The sequence below is a fragment of the Pogoniulus pusillus genome, chromosome 35, assembly GCF_015220805.1.
Source record: "Pogoniulus pusillus isolate bPogPus1 chromosome 35, bPogPus1.pri, whole genome shotgun sequence".
Lineage (NCBI taxonomy): Eukaryota > Metazoa > Chordata > Aves > Piciformes > Lybiidae > Pogoniulus > Pogoniulus pusillus.
Genome location: NC_087298.1, coordinates 1,925,252 through 1,938,945, shown reverse-complemented (window position 1 = coordinate 1,938,945; position 13,694 = coordinate 1,925,252). Strand labels below are relative to the sequence as shown.

General features: G+C 58.2%; 1 protein-coding gene across 2 annotated transcripts in view; it reads right to left on the bottom strand.

Annotated features, from left to right (window-relative positions):
* Positions 1-514: 514 nt before the first annotated feature.
* Positions 515-13,694, bottom strand: part of PNPLA7 (patatin like phospholipase domain containing 7) — a 211,226-nt gene continuing 198,046 nt past the window's right edge. For both annotated transcript variants that reach the window (XM_064171045.1, XM_064171046.1), the window contains 3 exons: positions 6,550-6,634; positions 2,182-2,285; positions 515-1,213 (listed from right to left, as the gene is read on the bottom strand). In XM_064171045.1, coding sequence (XP_064027115.1) covers positions 1,133-1,213; positions 2,182-2,285; positions 6,550-6,634 — 270 coding nt within the window. In that variant the 3' untranslated portion in view covers positions 515-1,132. The remainder of the gene's footprint in view (positions 1,214-2,181; positions 2,286-6,549; positions 6,635-13,694) is intronic.

Sequence of the window (13,694 nt, the reverse complement as noted above, 5' to 3'; positions counted from 1 at the left end):
CAGGTCACAGAGTGTCTCGGGTTGGACGGGACCCTCAGAGGGCAGCTGCTCTGACCCCACTGCAGGCAGCAGAGACACCTCCTAGCAGAGCAGCCTGATCTGTCTTGGGGGACAACCACCTCCTTGTGCAGCCTGTGCCAGTCTCTTCCCACCCTCCCTGTGCACAACTCCCTCCTGATGTCCAACCTAACCCTGCCCTGCTGCACTTCCAAACCACTGCCCTCAGCCTATCCCCACAGCCCCTTCTGAACAGTCCCTCCCCAGCCTGCCTAGAGGTCCCCTGCAGATACTGAGGTGCATCTCTAAGGTCTCCCTGGAGCCCTCTCTTCTCCAGGCTTAACAGCCCCAAGGTTCCCAGCCTGGCCCCACCCAGGAGGTTCTCCAGACCCTCATCACCTTCGTGGCCTCCTCTGGACCTGCTCCATCAGGTCTCTGCTACAAGCAGAGGCCAGTTGGGCTCTCAGCTGTGGGCACTTTGTGGGACCCAACACAGAGCACCATGCAGACACTTCCATCCAGCAGAAGACCTTTATTTGACAGGGCAAACACAGCCAAAGAGTGATTCCAGAGGTGCCCAGAGCTCCATGACCCATCAGGGAGCGTGCTGCTGGCGGTCACACGGACCAGGGCTTAGGCTCAGAGTTCAAGTGCAGGATGTTCACACCTGCTCCTCCCAGAGCACTGCTCATGAGCAGGAGGCTGGAAGCCCCTGAGGAGTTAATCAGGGAGTTACCTGACTCACAGAACGAGAGGCAGCTGCCACCACCCAACCCTGCCGCTCCAGCAGGCAGCAGAGGTCCCTCCGTCCCTTGGCCCTCCCAGCAAACCCAGACACAGCACTCCTGGCAGCAGAGCTCCAGGCACTGCCTCGCTGCACGTCCCCAGCACTGTCCCCTCGGCCAGTCCCAGGGGGCTCAATGAGCCAGCTGCAGGGGGGAGCCTCCCTCCGCGGGAGCTGCAAAGGGGCTGGGGCAGAGAGCTGCGCTTGCTGCTGGCAGCCGAGTGCCTGTCTGGAGGAGGACCAAAGCTTGCTTCACTTCCCTGTGCTCGGGTTAAACACTCAATAAATAGAGATGGCTGCTGGCAGGGCTGAGGGGCTGAGCTCTCATCCAGCAGGGTTGGATCTCTGAGCCTAGCCTGGCTCTCCGGTGCTGCTGGCCTGGCCCTCTGCCTTGGGGAGGTTCCTGCGCTTCCTTATCTGCATGTCTTCATCCTGGGAGGACAGACAGACAGACAGGCAAGTCAGCACAAACCCAGCAGCCTCTCTGAGCTGCAGAAAACCTGCCCTTCTCCCCTCCACCTCTTCTTTGCCCACCAACCCCTACCCAGAGCCACTCAGCCCAGCAAACAAGCCTCTCATGCCATCACTCCAAGCACTGGAGCCACATTGCAGCCTCACACAGGCAGCTCCCCAGGCTGGGCACCCTCCCAATCCACTCACAACTGCCCAACACAACAGGCAGCTTCTCCTTTGACACCTGCCACCACTCCAGCAGGCACACAGCCCTACAAGCTTTGCTTCTCAGGCTGCCTGGCCTTGGCTTTCCTCAGGGTGTGAACCAAACAGCTTTGGCTGCAGGGGACCTCTGGAGGGTATAAGCCAGGTTTCTGCTCTAAGTAGGCTAACTACTGCTAGATCTCATCCTTCAGCGCATCTGTTTGGTCTTCAAGGAGCTAAAGGAAGGAGTTTCCAGCACCTCCCTGCACAGCCCAGTGCAGCTCCCAGCCATGCTTGCTGGAAACACTTCCCTGTGCCCAGGAAGGATTTGTTAGCTCATGTCCTGTCTGCCACCTCCTGTATCTTTGCTCTGCATCCCTGCTGCTGTCTTCTCCACAGCCACCCTGCAGGCAGCTGCCAGCAGCAGCCAGATGCTCTCCAAGCTGGAGAAAGCAGCTCCCTCAGCCTCTCCTCTTGGCAGACACCCTGCAGCCCTGACCCACCCCACGGAGCTGCGGGCAGCTTCTAACCGCGGCCAGGCTCTGCCGCATGTGGCACTGCCCTGGAGAACCAACCTGGCCAGGGTGAGCACATCTCACTTGGTGTCTGTGCCACAGGAGAGGTAAACCCATTCCTGCAGAGTCTTCTCAGCAGGTCCCTTCCAGGTGCAGTCTCCCTCCTGTCCCCTTGCCCCCACCACTCACAGCCAGCCTGGACACAGCTGTTCCCAGGGCACTTCGTACCGAGTCAGAGTCTTCCTCGACCTGGCTGCTTACGAAGTCAATGTACTCATCCTTCTGGCTGCCCAGAACTTCCTCCTCGTACTCAGTCTGGTAGTCTGACTCATCTGGGGAGAGAAGAGAGGAAAACGCTGGCTTGAACTGGCACCAGGCAGAGACAACTGAAAGAGGAGTGCCAGCTGCTGCCACTGAGCACTGCTGCCCAGCTCTCCGCAGCTCACTGAGCTGGGGCTGCCCCAAACACTGTCACCAGCTCTCCAGCCAGGGCACAGCACAAACGGTGGCCTCCATGTGAATTGGTGCCCTGGAGCCCTCCGGAGCCTGCAGCAAGAGCAGCAAACTGCCTGTGTTATCCTGGTGGGCACCAGCATCTCAGGCTGCTGGAACACAAAGCCTAGCACTGGGGACATGCTCCCTGGTGGATGCCCTCCATGGAGCAGTGGCTGTCTGCCACCCATCAGTGCAGACAAGACCTGGGGGACACCTTTAGAAGCCATTTCTATCAGCTCCCAGTCCAACCCCCTGCACTCACTGGCCACAGCCTCGCTGCAAACAGAAGCCTCCAGGTGCAGGGTGAGGGCTGCCTGGTGTGGAGATGAGAGTTAAGTGTTCCCCAACCTCTGATCCACAGGGGACAGTGACATTTATACTCTCCTCCTCCCCACAGGGCACAATCCCCTGCTCTCTCCAGTGGCCCAGGAGACTGACACAACCCAGGGAAGGTCAAGAGCTGTGCACACTGAGGGGCAGCAGCCAGCAGCATCAAGCCCCCAGTACCCAGCTTGAAGCCTGCTCCCAGGCAATGAGATACATCAGTGAAGAGTCAGCAGCTCCTCCAGAGCCTGGAGATCACTTCAGGGGCAGTGACACAGACAGCAGAGGAGCCACCTGCCAGCAGGATCATGGAATGATTTGGGTGGGAAGGGACCTTTAAAAGCCCTGCAGCCCAATGCTCCCCTGCAGCCAGCAGAGGCAGCTGCAGCTCGAGCAGCTTGCTCAGAGCCCCAGACAGCCTGATCCAAAATGCTTCCAGGCATGGGGCAGCTCCCACCTCTCTGGGCAGCCTGGGCCAGGCTCTCCCCACCCTCAGTGTCAGACATTTCTCCCTTCTCTCCACTCTCAATCTCCAGCTTTTAGTTTCAAACCCTCACCTGTCACCACAGGCCCTGCTCAAGAGCCTGTCCCCAGCTCTCTGATCAGCCCTTGAGGCACTGCAAGGCCATCAGAAGGTCTCCCTGCAGCCTTCTCCTCTCCAGGCTGAACACCCCCAACTCCCCCAGCCTGGCCTCACAGCAGAGCCCTTCCAGCCCTGCCAGCACTGCTGTGGCCTCCTCTGGCCCTGCCCCAGCAGGTCCCTGCCTGTGCTGAGCACTCCAGAGCTGCCCCAGCACTGCAGGAGGGTCCCAGCAGAGCACAGCAGAGGGACAGAATCTCCTCCCTGCCCCTGCTGCCCACACTGCTGGGGATCAGCCTAGGCCAGGCTGGGGCTGGGCTGGCAATGCTTGATGCCAGCTCATGCCCAGCTTCTCTCCCCCACCAGGACCCCCCAAGCCCTTCTCCACAGAGCTGCTCTCCAGCCCTGAGGCTTCCCTGAGCCCCAGGCAGGACCCTGCACCTGGCCTTGCTGAACCTCATGTTGCTCACAGAGGCTGCTGCTCCAGCTTTGTGAGCTCCCTCTGGATGGATCCTGCCCCTCAGCTGTGCCAGCAGGTCTGACTCTCTCCCACACCAGCCCAACACTCCACAAAGGCACTGGGGCAGATGCCCAGCCCCAGGACACCACCTGAAGCCCAGCAGCCACCGAAGAGCCCAACTGCCCCCAGGTAGGAAACCAAGGCACAGAGGGAGGCAGCAGGTGGCAGCTCCCTTGGCACAGCTGCTGCCATGCAGCTGTTCACAGTGCCAGCTCAGGCACTGAGGTGGCAGAATTTCCTTCTTGTTTTTCCTTCCCTTTGACACTATTTTTTGGCCACTTCCATGAGGAGCTGAGGCTCTTGAGCTTGGAGAAGAGGAGCCTGAGAGATGACCTCAGCAATGCTTATCAATATGTGCAGGTGAGTGGCAGAGGCTGCAGCCAGGCTCTGCTGGGGATGCCAGTGCCAGCACAAGGGGCACTGCTGGAAACTGAGGCAGAGGAAGTGCCATGGAAACATGAAGAGGAATTTTTGCCCTGTGAGGGTGCCAGAGGCTGGCACAGGCTGCCCAGGGGAGTTGTGGAGCCTCCCTCTCTGGAGAGATTCAAGACCTGCCTGGATGTGTTGCTGTGTGAGCTGCTCTGGGTGCTGCTGCTCTGGCAGGGGTTGGACTGGCTGAGCTCTGGAGGTCCCTTCCAGCCCCTGGCACTCTGTGATCCGTGATGAGTCAAGTCCAGGCTGCTCTGAGCTGCTGAAGCAGCCTCTGTTCCTTGGGGTTTAAATCAGGCTCCTGATGAAGGACTGCTCTTGGGCACAGCACAGAGCATCTGCTCCACGCTGAGGACAACAGCACAGCCTGAGCACAGCCTGTTCCACACAACAGCCACAACCAACTGCTCCACACTCAGACTACAGAGATTCAAGTGGGCTTTTGTCACATATTTTTTTTTAACCATCAGCTTTTCTCTTGTTTCCCCCCTCCCATCAATTTACACCCAAAGCAGGACTGAGAACCCTTGCAAAAACACAGCAGAGAAACTGGAAACTCAGCTAAGGAAGCAACAAACAGCACAAAGAGTGAGAGGTTTTGGAGTGGGGCCATGAAGATCATCCAAGGGCTGCAGCAGCTCTGCTCTGAGGACAGGCTGAGGGAGCTGGGGGTGTGCAGCATAGAATCAGAGAACCAAGTGGGTTGGAAGAGAGCTCCAAGCTCATCCAGCCCAACCTAGCACCCAGCCCTGGCCAATCACCCAGACCATGGCACTAAGTGCCAACCTAGCACCCAGCCCTGGCCAACCAACCAGACCATGGCACTAAGTGCCAACCTAGCACCCAGCCCTGGCCAACCAACCAGACCATGGCACTAAATGCCAACCTGGCACCCAGCCCTGGCCAATCACCCAGACCATGGCTCTAAGTGTCAACCTGGCACCCAGCCCTGGCCAACCAACCAGATCATGGCACTAAGTGCCAACCTAGCACCCAGCCCTGGCCAACCACCCAGACCATGGCACTAAGTGCCAACCTAGCACCCAGCCCTGGCCAACCAACCAGACCATGGCACTAAGTGCCAACCTAGCACCCAGCCCTGGCCAACCAACCAGACCATGGCACTAAGTGCCTCAGTCAGTCCTTTCTTGAACACCTCCAGGGACAGTGACTCCACCACCTCCCTGGGCAGCCCATTCCAATGTCAATCACTCTCTCTGCCAACAATTTCCTCCTAACAGCCAGCCTGAACCTGCCCTGGCACAGCTTGAGGCTGTGTCCCCCTTGTTCTGTTGGTGGTTGCCTGGCAGCAGAGCCCAACCCCAAGATGCCGTGCCATGCTGTGCCATGGGTAACTTGTTAGCCACCAGGACACTCAGGTCCCTCTCCCCAGAGCTGCTCTCCAGCAGTCACCTCCCAGCCTGTACTGGTGCAGTTTGTTATCCCTCCCCATCTTGGAAGGAGGTGAACCAAGGGAGCAAAGCCACCACAAAGGACTTGAGGCAGCAGATGGAGGATGAGAGGTGGAGGTGCCACAGGTAGAGAGGAGGCCAAGTTGAGCAGTGCCACAGGTAGAGAGGAGGCCAAGTTGAGCAGTGCCACCAGGAAAGCTGAAAGGATTGGGGTTGCTCAGCCTGGAGAAGTGAAGGCTCCAGGGAGACCTTGGAGCTGTGCTGCAATAGTTGAAGGGGACCTGCAGGCAGGCTGTGGTGAGAGGCTGAGGGGAACTGTTTGAAACTGGAGCAGGGCAGAGTCAGGTTGGCCATCAGGAGGAAGTTCTGCACCATGAAGGTGGTGAGACACTGGAACAGGCTGCCCAGGGGTGTGGCTGAGGCCTGGAGACATTCAAGATCAGACTCAATGTGGCCCTGGGCAGCCTGCTCTAGCTGGAGGTGTCCTTGTTGCCTGCAGGGGAGACTGGACAAGATGAGCTGCCAGGGTCTCCTCCACCCCAGTGCAGTCTCTGAAAGCATGGCAAGACCACCCAGCTGCCAGGCTCTCTGGGCATGCAGCAGGAGGGGAACACAGAGGGTCTGGCTGGGACAAGCTTGGGGCCAGCTGTGGGCAGAGGCTCTGGGAGAAGCAAGGAGGCAGCCTGGCACTGCCAGCTTTGCCCTGCAGACACCAGAGCGGGCAGCCAGCCCCCCCAGCCCGAGCAGGGGGTGTTGGAAGCAGCAGCCACAGGGGCAGCAGCCACAGGGGCAGGAGCCAGAGGGGCAGTGCCACCCCGGGCAGGTGCCCCACTCACTGTCGGCCACGGCAGCCTTCACCGGCTCGATCCTGGAGACGATCTCGGCCAGGTCCGTGAAGGAGGCGGTGGGACAGGTCACAGCCTGCAACACAGGAGAAGGGGGGGCTGGGTCAGCACCGAGCAGGGACCCCCACCGAGCCCGGGGCCATGTGGCCAGGGCGGAAGCACGCTGCGGGCACAGCTGCCCTGCTGCACTCACTCACTGCTTCTGCAGCACTCACTCACTGCTTCTGCAGCACTCACTGCTTCTGCAGCACTCACTCACTGCCTCTGCTGCACTCACTGCTGCAGCACTCACTGCTTCTGCAGCACTCACTGCTTCTGCAGCACTCACTCACTGCTTCTGCAGCACTCACTCACTGCTTCTGCAGCACTCACTGCTTCTGCAGCACTCACTCACTGCCTCTGCTGCACTCACTCACTGCTTCTGCAGCACTCACTGCTTCTGCAGCACTCACTGCTTCTGCAGCACTCACTGCTTCTGCAGCACTCACTCACTGCCTCTGCTGCACTCACTGCTGCAGCACTCACTGCTTCTGCAGCACTCACTCACTGCTTCTGCAGCACTCACTGCTTCTGCAGCACTCACTCACTGCTTCTGCAGCACTCACTGCTTCTGCAGCACTCACTCACTGCCTCTGCTGCACTCACTGCTGCAGCACCCACTGCTTCTGCAGCACTCACTGCTTCTGCAGCACTCACTGCTTCTGCAGCACTCACTCACTGCTTCTGCAGCACTCACTGCTTCTGCAGCACTCACTGCCTCTGCAGCACTCACTGCCTCTGCTGCACTCACTGCCTCTGCTGCACTCACTGCTTCTGCAGCACTCACTGCTTCTGCTGCACTCACTGCTTCTGCTGCACTCACTCACTCCTGCAGCACTCACTGCTTCTGCTGCACTCACTGCTCCTGCTGCACTCACTGCTTCTGCTGCACTCACTGCTTCTGCTGCACTCACTGCTTCTGCAGCACTCACTCACTGCTTCTGCAGCACTCACTGCTTCTGCAGCACTCACTCACTGCTTCTGCAGCACTCACTGCTTCTGCAGCACTCACTCACTGCCTCTGCTGCACTCACTGCTGCAGCACCCACTGCTTCTGCAGCACTCACTGCTTCTGCAGCACTCACTCACTGCTTCTGCAGCACTCACTGCTTCTGCAGCACTCACTCACTGCCTCTGCTGCACTCACTGCTGCAGCACTCACTGCTTCTGCAGCACTCACTCACTGCTTCTGCAGCACTCACTGCTTCTGCAGCACTCACTCACTGCCTCTGCTGCACTCACTGCTGCAGCACCCACTGCTTCTGCAGCACTCACTGCTTCTGCAGCACTCACTGCTTCTGCAGCACTCACTCACTGCTTCTGCAGCACTCACTGCTTCTGCAGCACTCACTGCCTCTGCAGCACTCACTCACTGCCTCTGCTGCACTCACTGCCTCTGCTGCACTCACTGCTTCTGCAGCACTCACTGCTTCTGCTGCACTCACTGCTTCTGCTGCACTCACTCACTCCTGCAGCACTCACTGCTTCTGCTGCACTCACTGCTTCTGCTGCACTCACTGCTTCTGCTGCACTCACTGCTTCTGCAGCACTCACTCACTGCCTCTGCAGCACTCACTGCTTCTGCAGCACTCACTGCTTCTGCAGCACTCACTGCCTCTGCTGCACTCACTGCCTCTGCTGCACTCACTGCTTCTGCAGCACTCACTGCTTCTGCTGCACTCACTGCTTCTGCTGCACTCACTCACTCCTGCAGCACTCACTGCTTCTGCTGCACTCACTGCTTCTGCTGCACTCACTGCTTCTGCTGCACTCACTGCTCCTGCAGCACTCACTGCTTCTGCTGCACTCACTGCTTCTGCTGCACTCACTACTCCTGCAGCACTCACTGCTTCTGCTGCACTCACTGCTTCTGCTGCACTCACTGCTTCTGCTGCACTCACTCACTCCTGCTGCACTCACTGCTTCTGCTGCACTCACTGCTTCTGCTGCACTCACTGCTTCTGCTGCACTCACTACTCCTGCAGCACTCACTGCTTCTGCAGCACTCACTCCTGCAGCACTCACTGCTTCTGCAGCACTCACTGCTTCTGCAGCACTCACTCCTGCAGCACTCACTGCTTCTGCAGCACTCACTCACTCCTGCAGCACTCACTGCTTCTGCAGCACTCACTGCTTCTGCTGCACTCACTGCTTCTGCAGCACTCACTCGGTGCCTCTGCAGCACTCACTCACTGCCTCTGCAGCACTCACTCACTGCTTCTGCAGCACTCACTCACTGCTTCTGCAGCACTCACTCACTGCTTCTGCAGCACTCTGTCACTCACTCGTGGGCTCTGCAGCCCTCACTCGTGGGCTCTCTGTCACTCACTCGTGGGCTCTGCAGCCCTCACTCGTGGGCTCTGTAGCACTCACTCACCCGGGGGCCAGGTGCAGCCCCCAGCGAGCTTTTGGCTACCCGTGGGAGCAGAGGCTGCAGTGCCCAAGGGGCACACAGCAGGAGGCCCAGCCCCGAGCCTGCAGAGCGATGCCACAGGAGGCTGCAAGGCCCAGAGGCAGCAGCTCAGGCACTGGGGTGGCCTAGACCCACGCAGCAAGCATGGAGCTGGAGGTGCTGGAGCCAGCCAGAGCCTGAGCTCCGCAGCCTGCAGCCATGGGGAAACATTCCCCACTGCAGTTCCTCTTCCCAATAAACCCTTTCCATTTTCACTCCACCTCACCCCAGCAGTGGGTTGAGTGCTCTCTATTTTGAGAGTTGCCTGCTCCAGTTTCTCCTCTGCCAAGACCCAGCTCTGGCACTGCAGAGCCATTCTGGACCTCCCATGTGCCATGCCAGGAGCATCCCGACCTGCCTCCCTGGGGCCAGGCAGAAGCTCACCAGGTGGAAACCTGAACGCCCCCAGAGGAGAGAGCTGGCAGGGGCCACCTTATCAGCACTGGGGCTTGCTGTGGCACTCATCTACCCAACAGCCCAGACCTGGCTATGTGTTTGCAGAGCAATTCCCTGCTGGCCTGGCAAGAGCACTGCTCCTGTGACTCACACAGCCCCTGCGGGGTCACAGCAGAAGCCCATGGTGGCTGCAGCAGCCTGCTCTCCGCTGACCTTTCAGCTGTAACTGACTTTTGATGGCATTCAGCACAGCTACAGCAAGCTGCAGATCCAGGGCAAACAGCTGCTGGGGAGCAGTGGAAGGAGGAAAGAGCAGAGGGAAAGCAAAGAGCTACCTGTGTGAAAGGGAGCAGCAGTGGCTCAGGACACACACTTCAGAACACACACAGGGCTGGAAGCTCAGCAGCTCACTTTGGCCACTAAGGGACAGTCAAGAAGGCTGTGTCAGACCAGGCTTATTTGGAACATCTGACCTGAATGGTGCCAGGAAAGTGTCTGAGGGAGCTGTTGCCCAGGACAGACAAAGTAAAAACCATCTGCACCTTGGGCCAGGTGACCAAGCAAGGGGTAAGGGCAAGCTCTGCCCACACAGCAAATGAGTAAGTCACAGGGCAAGGTCCTGCAGCTGGGTCAGGCCAGCCCCAGGCACAAATCCAGGCTGGTTGCAGAGGGAGCTGACAGCAGCCCTGAAGAAAAAGCCTTGGGGGTGCAGGGTGCTGAGCAGCTGCCCAGGAGCCAGCAGTGCCTCCTGCAGCCCAGCAGGCAGCTGAGTGCTGGCTGCAGCCAGAGCTGTGTGGGCAGCAGGGCAGGAGAGGGGATTGTGCCCCTTGGCTCTGCTCAGACCTCACCTCCAATCCTGCCTCCAGCTCTGCTGTGCCCAGCAGCAGGACACAGAGCTGTGGAGTGAGGCCAGAGGAGGCCACAAAGGTGCTCCCAGGGCTGCAGCAGCTCTGCTGTGAGCACAGGCTGAGGGAGCTGGGGGGGTGCAGCCTGGAGAGGAGAAGGCTCCAGGGGCACCTTAGAGCTGCTGCCAGTGCCTGAAGGGATCCTGCAGGAAGGCTGCAGAGAGACTTTTCCTAAGGGTGTCTGGAGCCAGGCCAAGGGGGAATGGTTTGGAGCTGAGGCAGAGCAGGGTTAGAGTGGAGCTGAGGAGGAAGTTCTGCAGTAGGAGGGTGGTGAGAGGCTGGAATAAGTTTCCCAGAGAGGCTGTGGATGTCCCCTCCCTGGAGGTGCTGATGGCCAGGTTGGATGAGGCCTTGAGTAACCAAGTCTAGCTGAGAGGTGTCCCTGCCCCTGGCAGGGAGCTTGGAATGATGATCTCTGAGGTTCTTTCCAACCTCAGCCACTCTGTGACTCTATGCTTGAGGCAATCTCCTGGACCCCAAAGCATGGGCTCTTTGCAAGGGGACAAGGCAGATGCAGAGAGCACTTGGGCACGCTCCAAGCTGTCCCTGGGTGCATGGAGCAGACAGGAACTGGTTTTGGAGGGGCCCAAAGCCCAGGGCTCTGCATGAACTGGTGACCAGCACCAAGAGGTGCTGCAGGCAAACCCCTCAGCTCATGTACTGCAGGTGGGGAGAGATGGCTATGAAGCACTCCTCAGTGTGAGCACAGCCACGGGAGCAGCTGGCAGGGAGGCTGACACACACAGCATCCTGCCTGGAAGCTGTCAGAGGGCACCTGCTGAGGCAGCTGCACCCCAGAGCCTTTGAGCTAGGCTGGAGCAGCGCCCGTGGGAAGCCAGGTGTCTCCTCGCAGTCCCTCTGATGCTTTGCAGGCAGCAATGTCATCTTTAAGCACTTCCTCTTACTACTTGGAAGGACAAAACCATGGCAGAAAGCAAAGAGGCAACTCAGAGTCATCTGAAATGGTTGGGCTGAGGCACCTCAAAGATCTTTCCAACCTCCACCATCCGAAACCTGCCTAAACCCTTTCCGCTGACAGCTCTTTGCTGGGTTTGCTTTGATTTTCCAGGGCAGAAAGTATTCTCTTTGGCACAATCTTTACTAAATAAATGAGAGGGGAAAGAGAAGTTTCTGTTGGAGCCTGCTGGATTATATTTAGCTTTGACTATGAATAACAACTTCAGCAGACAAAACTTCCCCCGAGGAGATCCAATTAACGGCTCCGCGCGCTCCGGCGCCGGGGAAGAGCAATGCCTCTGCGAGGGAAGCTGATGTGAGGTTCCTGTTGTTTGTCTTCTCTGCATTTGCATTTTGGGGACAAGATAAACAGTGCTTGAACGAGGGAAGCAAAGGGAAAGGAATCTAAATGATGAACTGTCTGGAGCTTGAAGGAAGAATTCAGTGCTTACGCCATGGAAAGAAGATAAGAGACCCAGCTCGGCTCGCTCGGATGTTGAACGCTCCAGAAATAGCTGAAGAGCTAAAATGTGGAGCATCAAACCCTGCACTAATGAAAGGAGAGTTAAAAATATCAGCTGTTACCCCTGGAAGAGAGCAGAGCTAAAGGATTAAGTGACTCTAATGGACTAAGGTGGAAAAAAAAACCCAACACATCCAACACCCCAGGGGGAGCCTGCAGAGGTTGTTGTTGTTGTTGTGTAGGAATAAATGCACGGAAAGCAAAGCCAGATGAGAAATCTCTTAGCCTTGTACTGGCCTCCAGAGCTTGCAGGGGAAGAGCAAAAGCTCTGAGCTTCTTGGGGGAAGAGCAAAAGAGCTCTGAGCCTCTTGGGTGAAGAACAGAAGAGTTCTGAGCATCTTGGGTGAGAAGCAAAAGAGCTCTGAGCTTCTTGGGTGAAGAGCAAAAGAGCTCTGAGCTTCTTGGGTGAAGAGTAAAAGAGCTCTGAGCTTCTTGGGTGAAGAACAAAAGAGCTCTGAGCTTCTTGGGTGAAGAGCAAAGGAGCTCTGAGCTTCTTGGGTGAAGAGTAAAAGAGCTCTGAGCTTCTTGGGTGAAGAACAAAAGAGCTCTGAGCTTCTTGGGTGAAGAGCAAAGGAGCTCTGAGCTCCTTGGGTGCACAGCCTGGAGCTGAGCCTCAGCTGGAGGAATGCACAATGCTGATGGTTCCTGCTCCAATAATCAGAGACACCTCCCCCTAGCCCAGGTTGCTCAAGGCCTCATCCAGCCTGGCCTGGAACACCTCCAGAGAGGAGACATCACCAACCTCCCTGGGCAGCCTGCTCCAGTGCCTCACCACCCTCACAGGGAAGAAATTCTTCCTAGTGTCTCAACTGAACCTCCTGCCTGAGCTTAAAACCATTCCCCTTGTCCTGTCACTACAGTCCCTGTGAGGGTCCCTCCCCCTCTCTCCCACAAGCCCTACCCGGGCAGTTTGCAGAGGCACTCTCCTGAGCCCATGATTTCCTCACTCCTGCTGTCTCAGCACTTTCTGCCTTGGTAGGAGCTGCCCACACAGCAGTGCAGTGCCAGGCTCTGCCTGCACACACTCGGTGACATATCTGATCTCCAGGGCAGCTGAATCATAGAATGAAGCAGGTTGGAAGAGACCTCCAGCCCAACCTAGCACCCAGCCCTAGCCAGTCAACCAGACCATGGCACTGAGTGCCCCAGCCAGGCTTTTCTTGAACACCTCCAGCCACACAGACTCCACCACCTCCCTGGGCAGCCCATTCCAATGCCAATCACTCTCTCTGCCAACAACTTCCTACTAACACCCAGCCTAGACCTGCCCTGGCACAACTTGAGCCTCTGTCCCCTTGTTCTGTTGCTGCTTGCCTGGCAGCAGAGCCCAACCCCACCTGGCTACAGCCTCCCTGCAGGCAGCTGCAGACAGCAATGAGCTCTGCCCTGAGCCTCCTCTGCTGCAGGCTGCACCCCCCCAGCTCCCTCAGCCTCTCCTCACAGGGCTCTGCTCCAGGCCCCTCCCCAGCCTTGCTGCCCTTCTCCAAACACCTTCCAGCACCTCAGCATCTCTCTGCAATTCAGGAGCCCAGAACTGGACACAGCACTCCAGGTGTGGCCTGAGCAGTGCTGAGCACAGGGGCACAAGAACCTCCCTTGTCCTGCTGCCCACACTGCTCCTGAGCCAGCCCAGGATGCCATTGGCTCTGCTGCCCACCTGGGCACTGCTGCCTCCACTGCAGCTCCTCACTCCCAGCACCCCCAGCTCCCTCTCTGCCTGGCTGCTCTCAGCCACTCTGGCCCCAGCCTGTACTGCTGCTTGGGGTTGTTGTGGCCAAAGTGCAGAACCCTGCCCTTGGCCTTGTTCAGTCTCATCCCATTGGCCTCTGCCCACCCATGCAGCCTGTCCAGGTCCCTCTGCAGG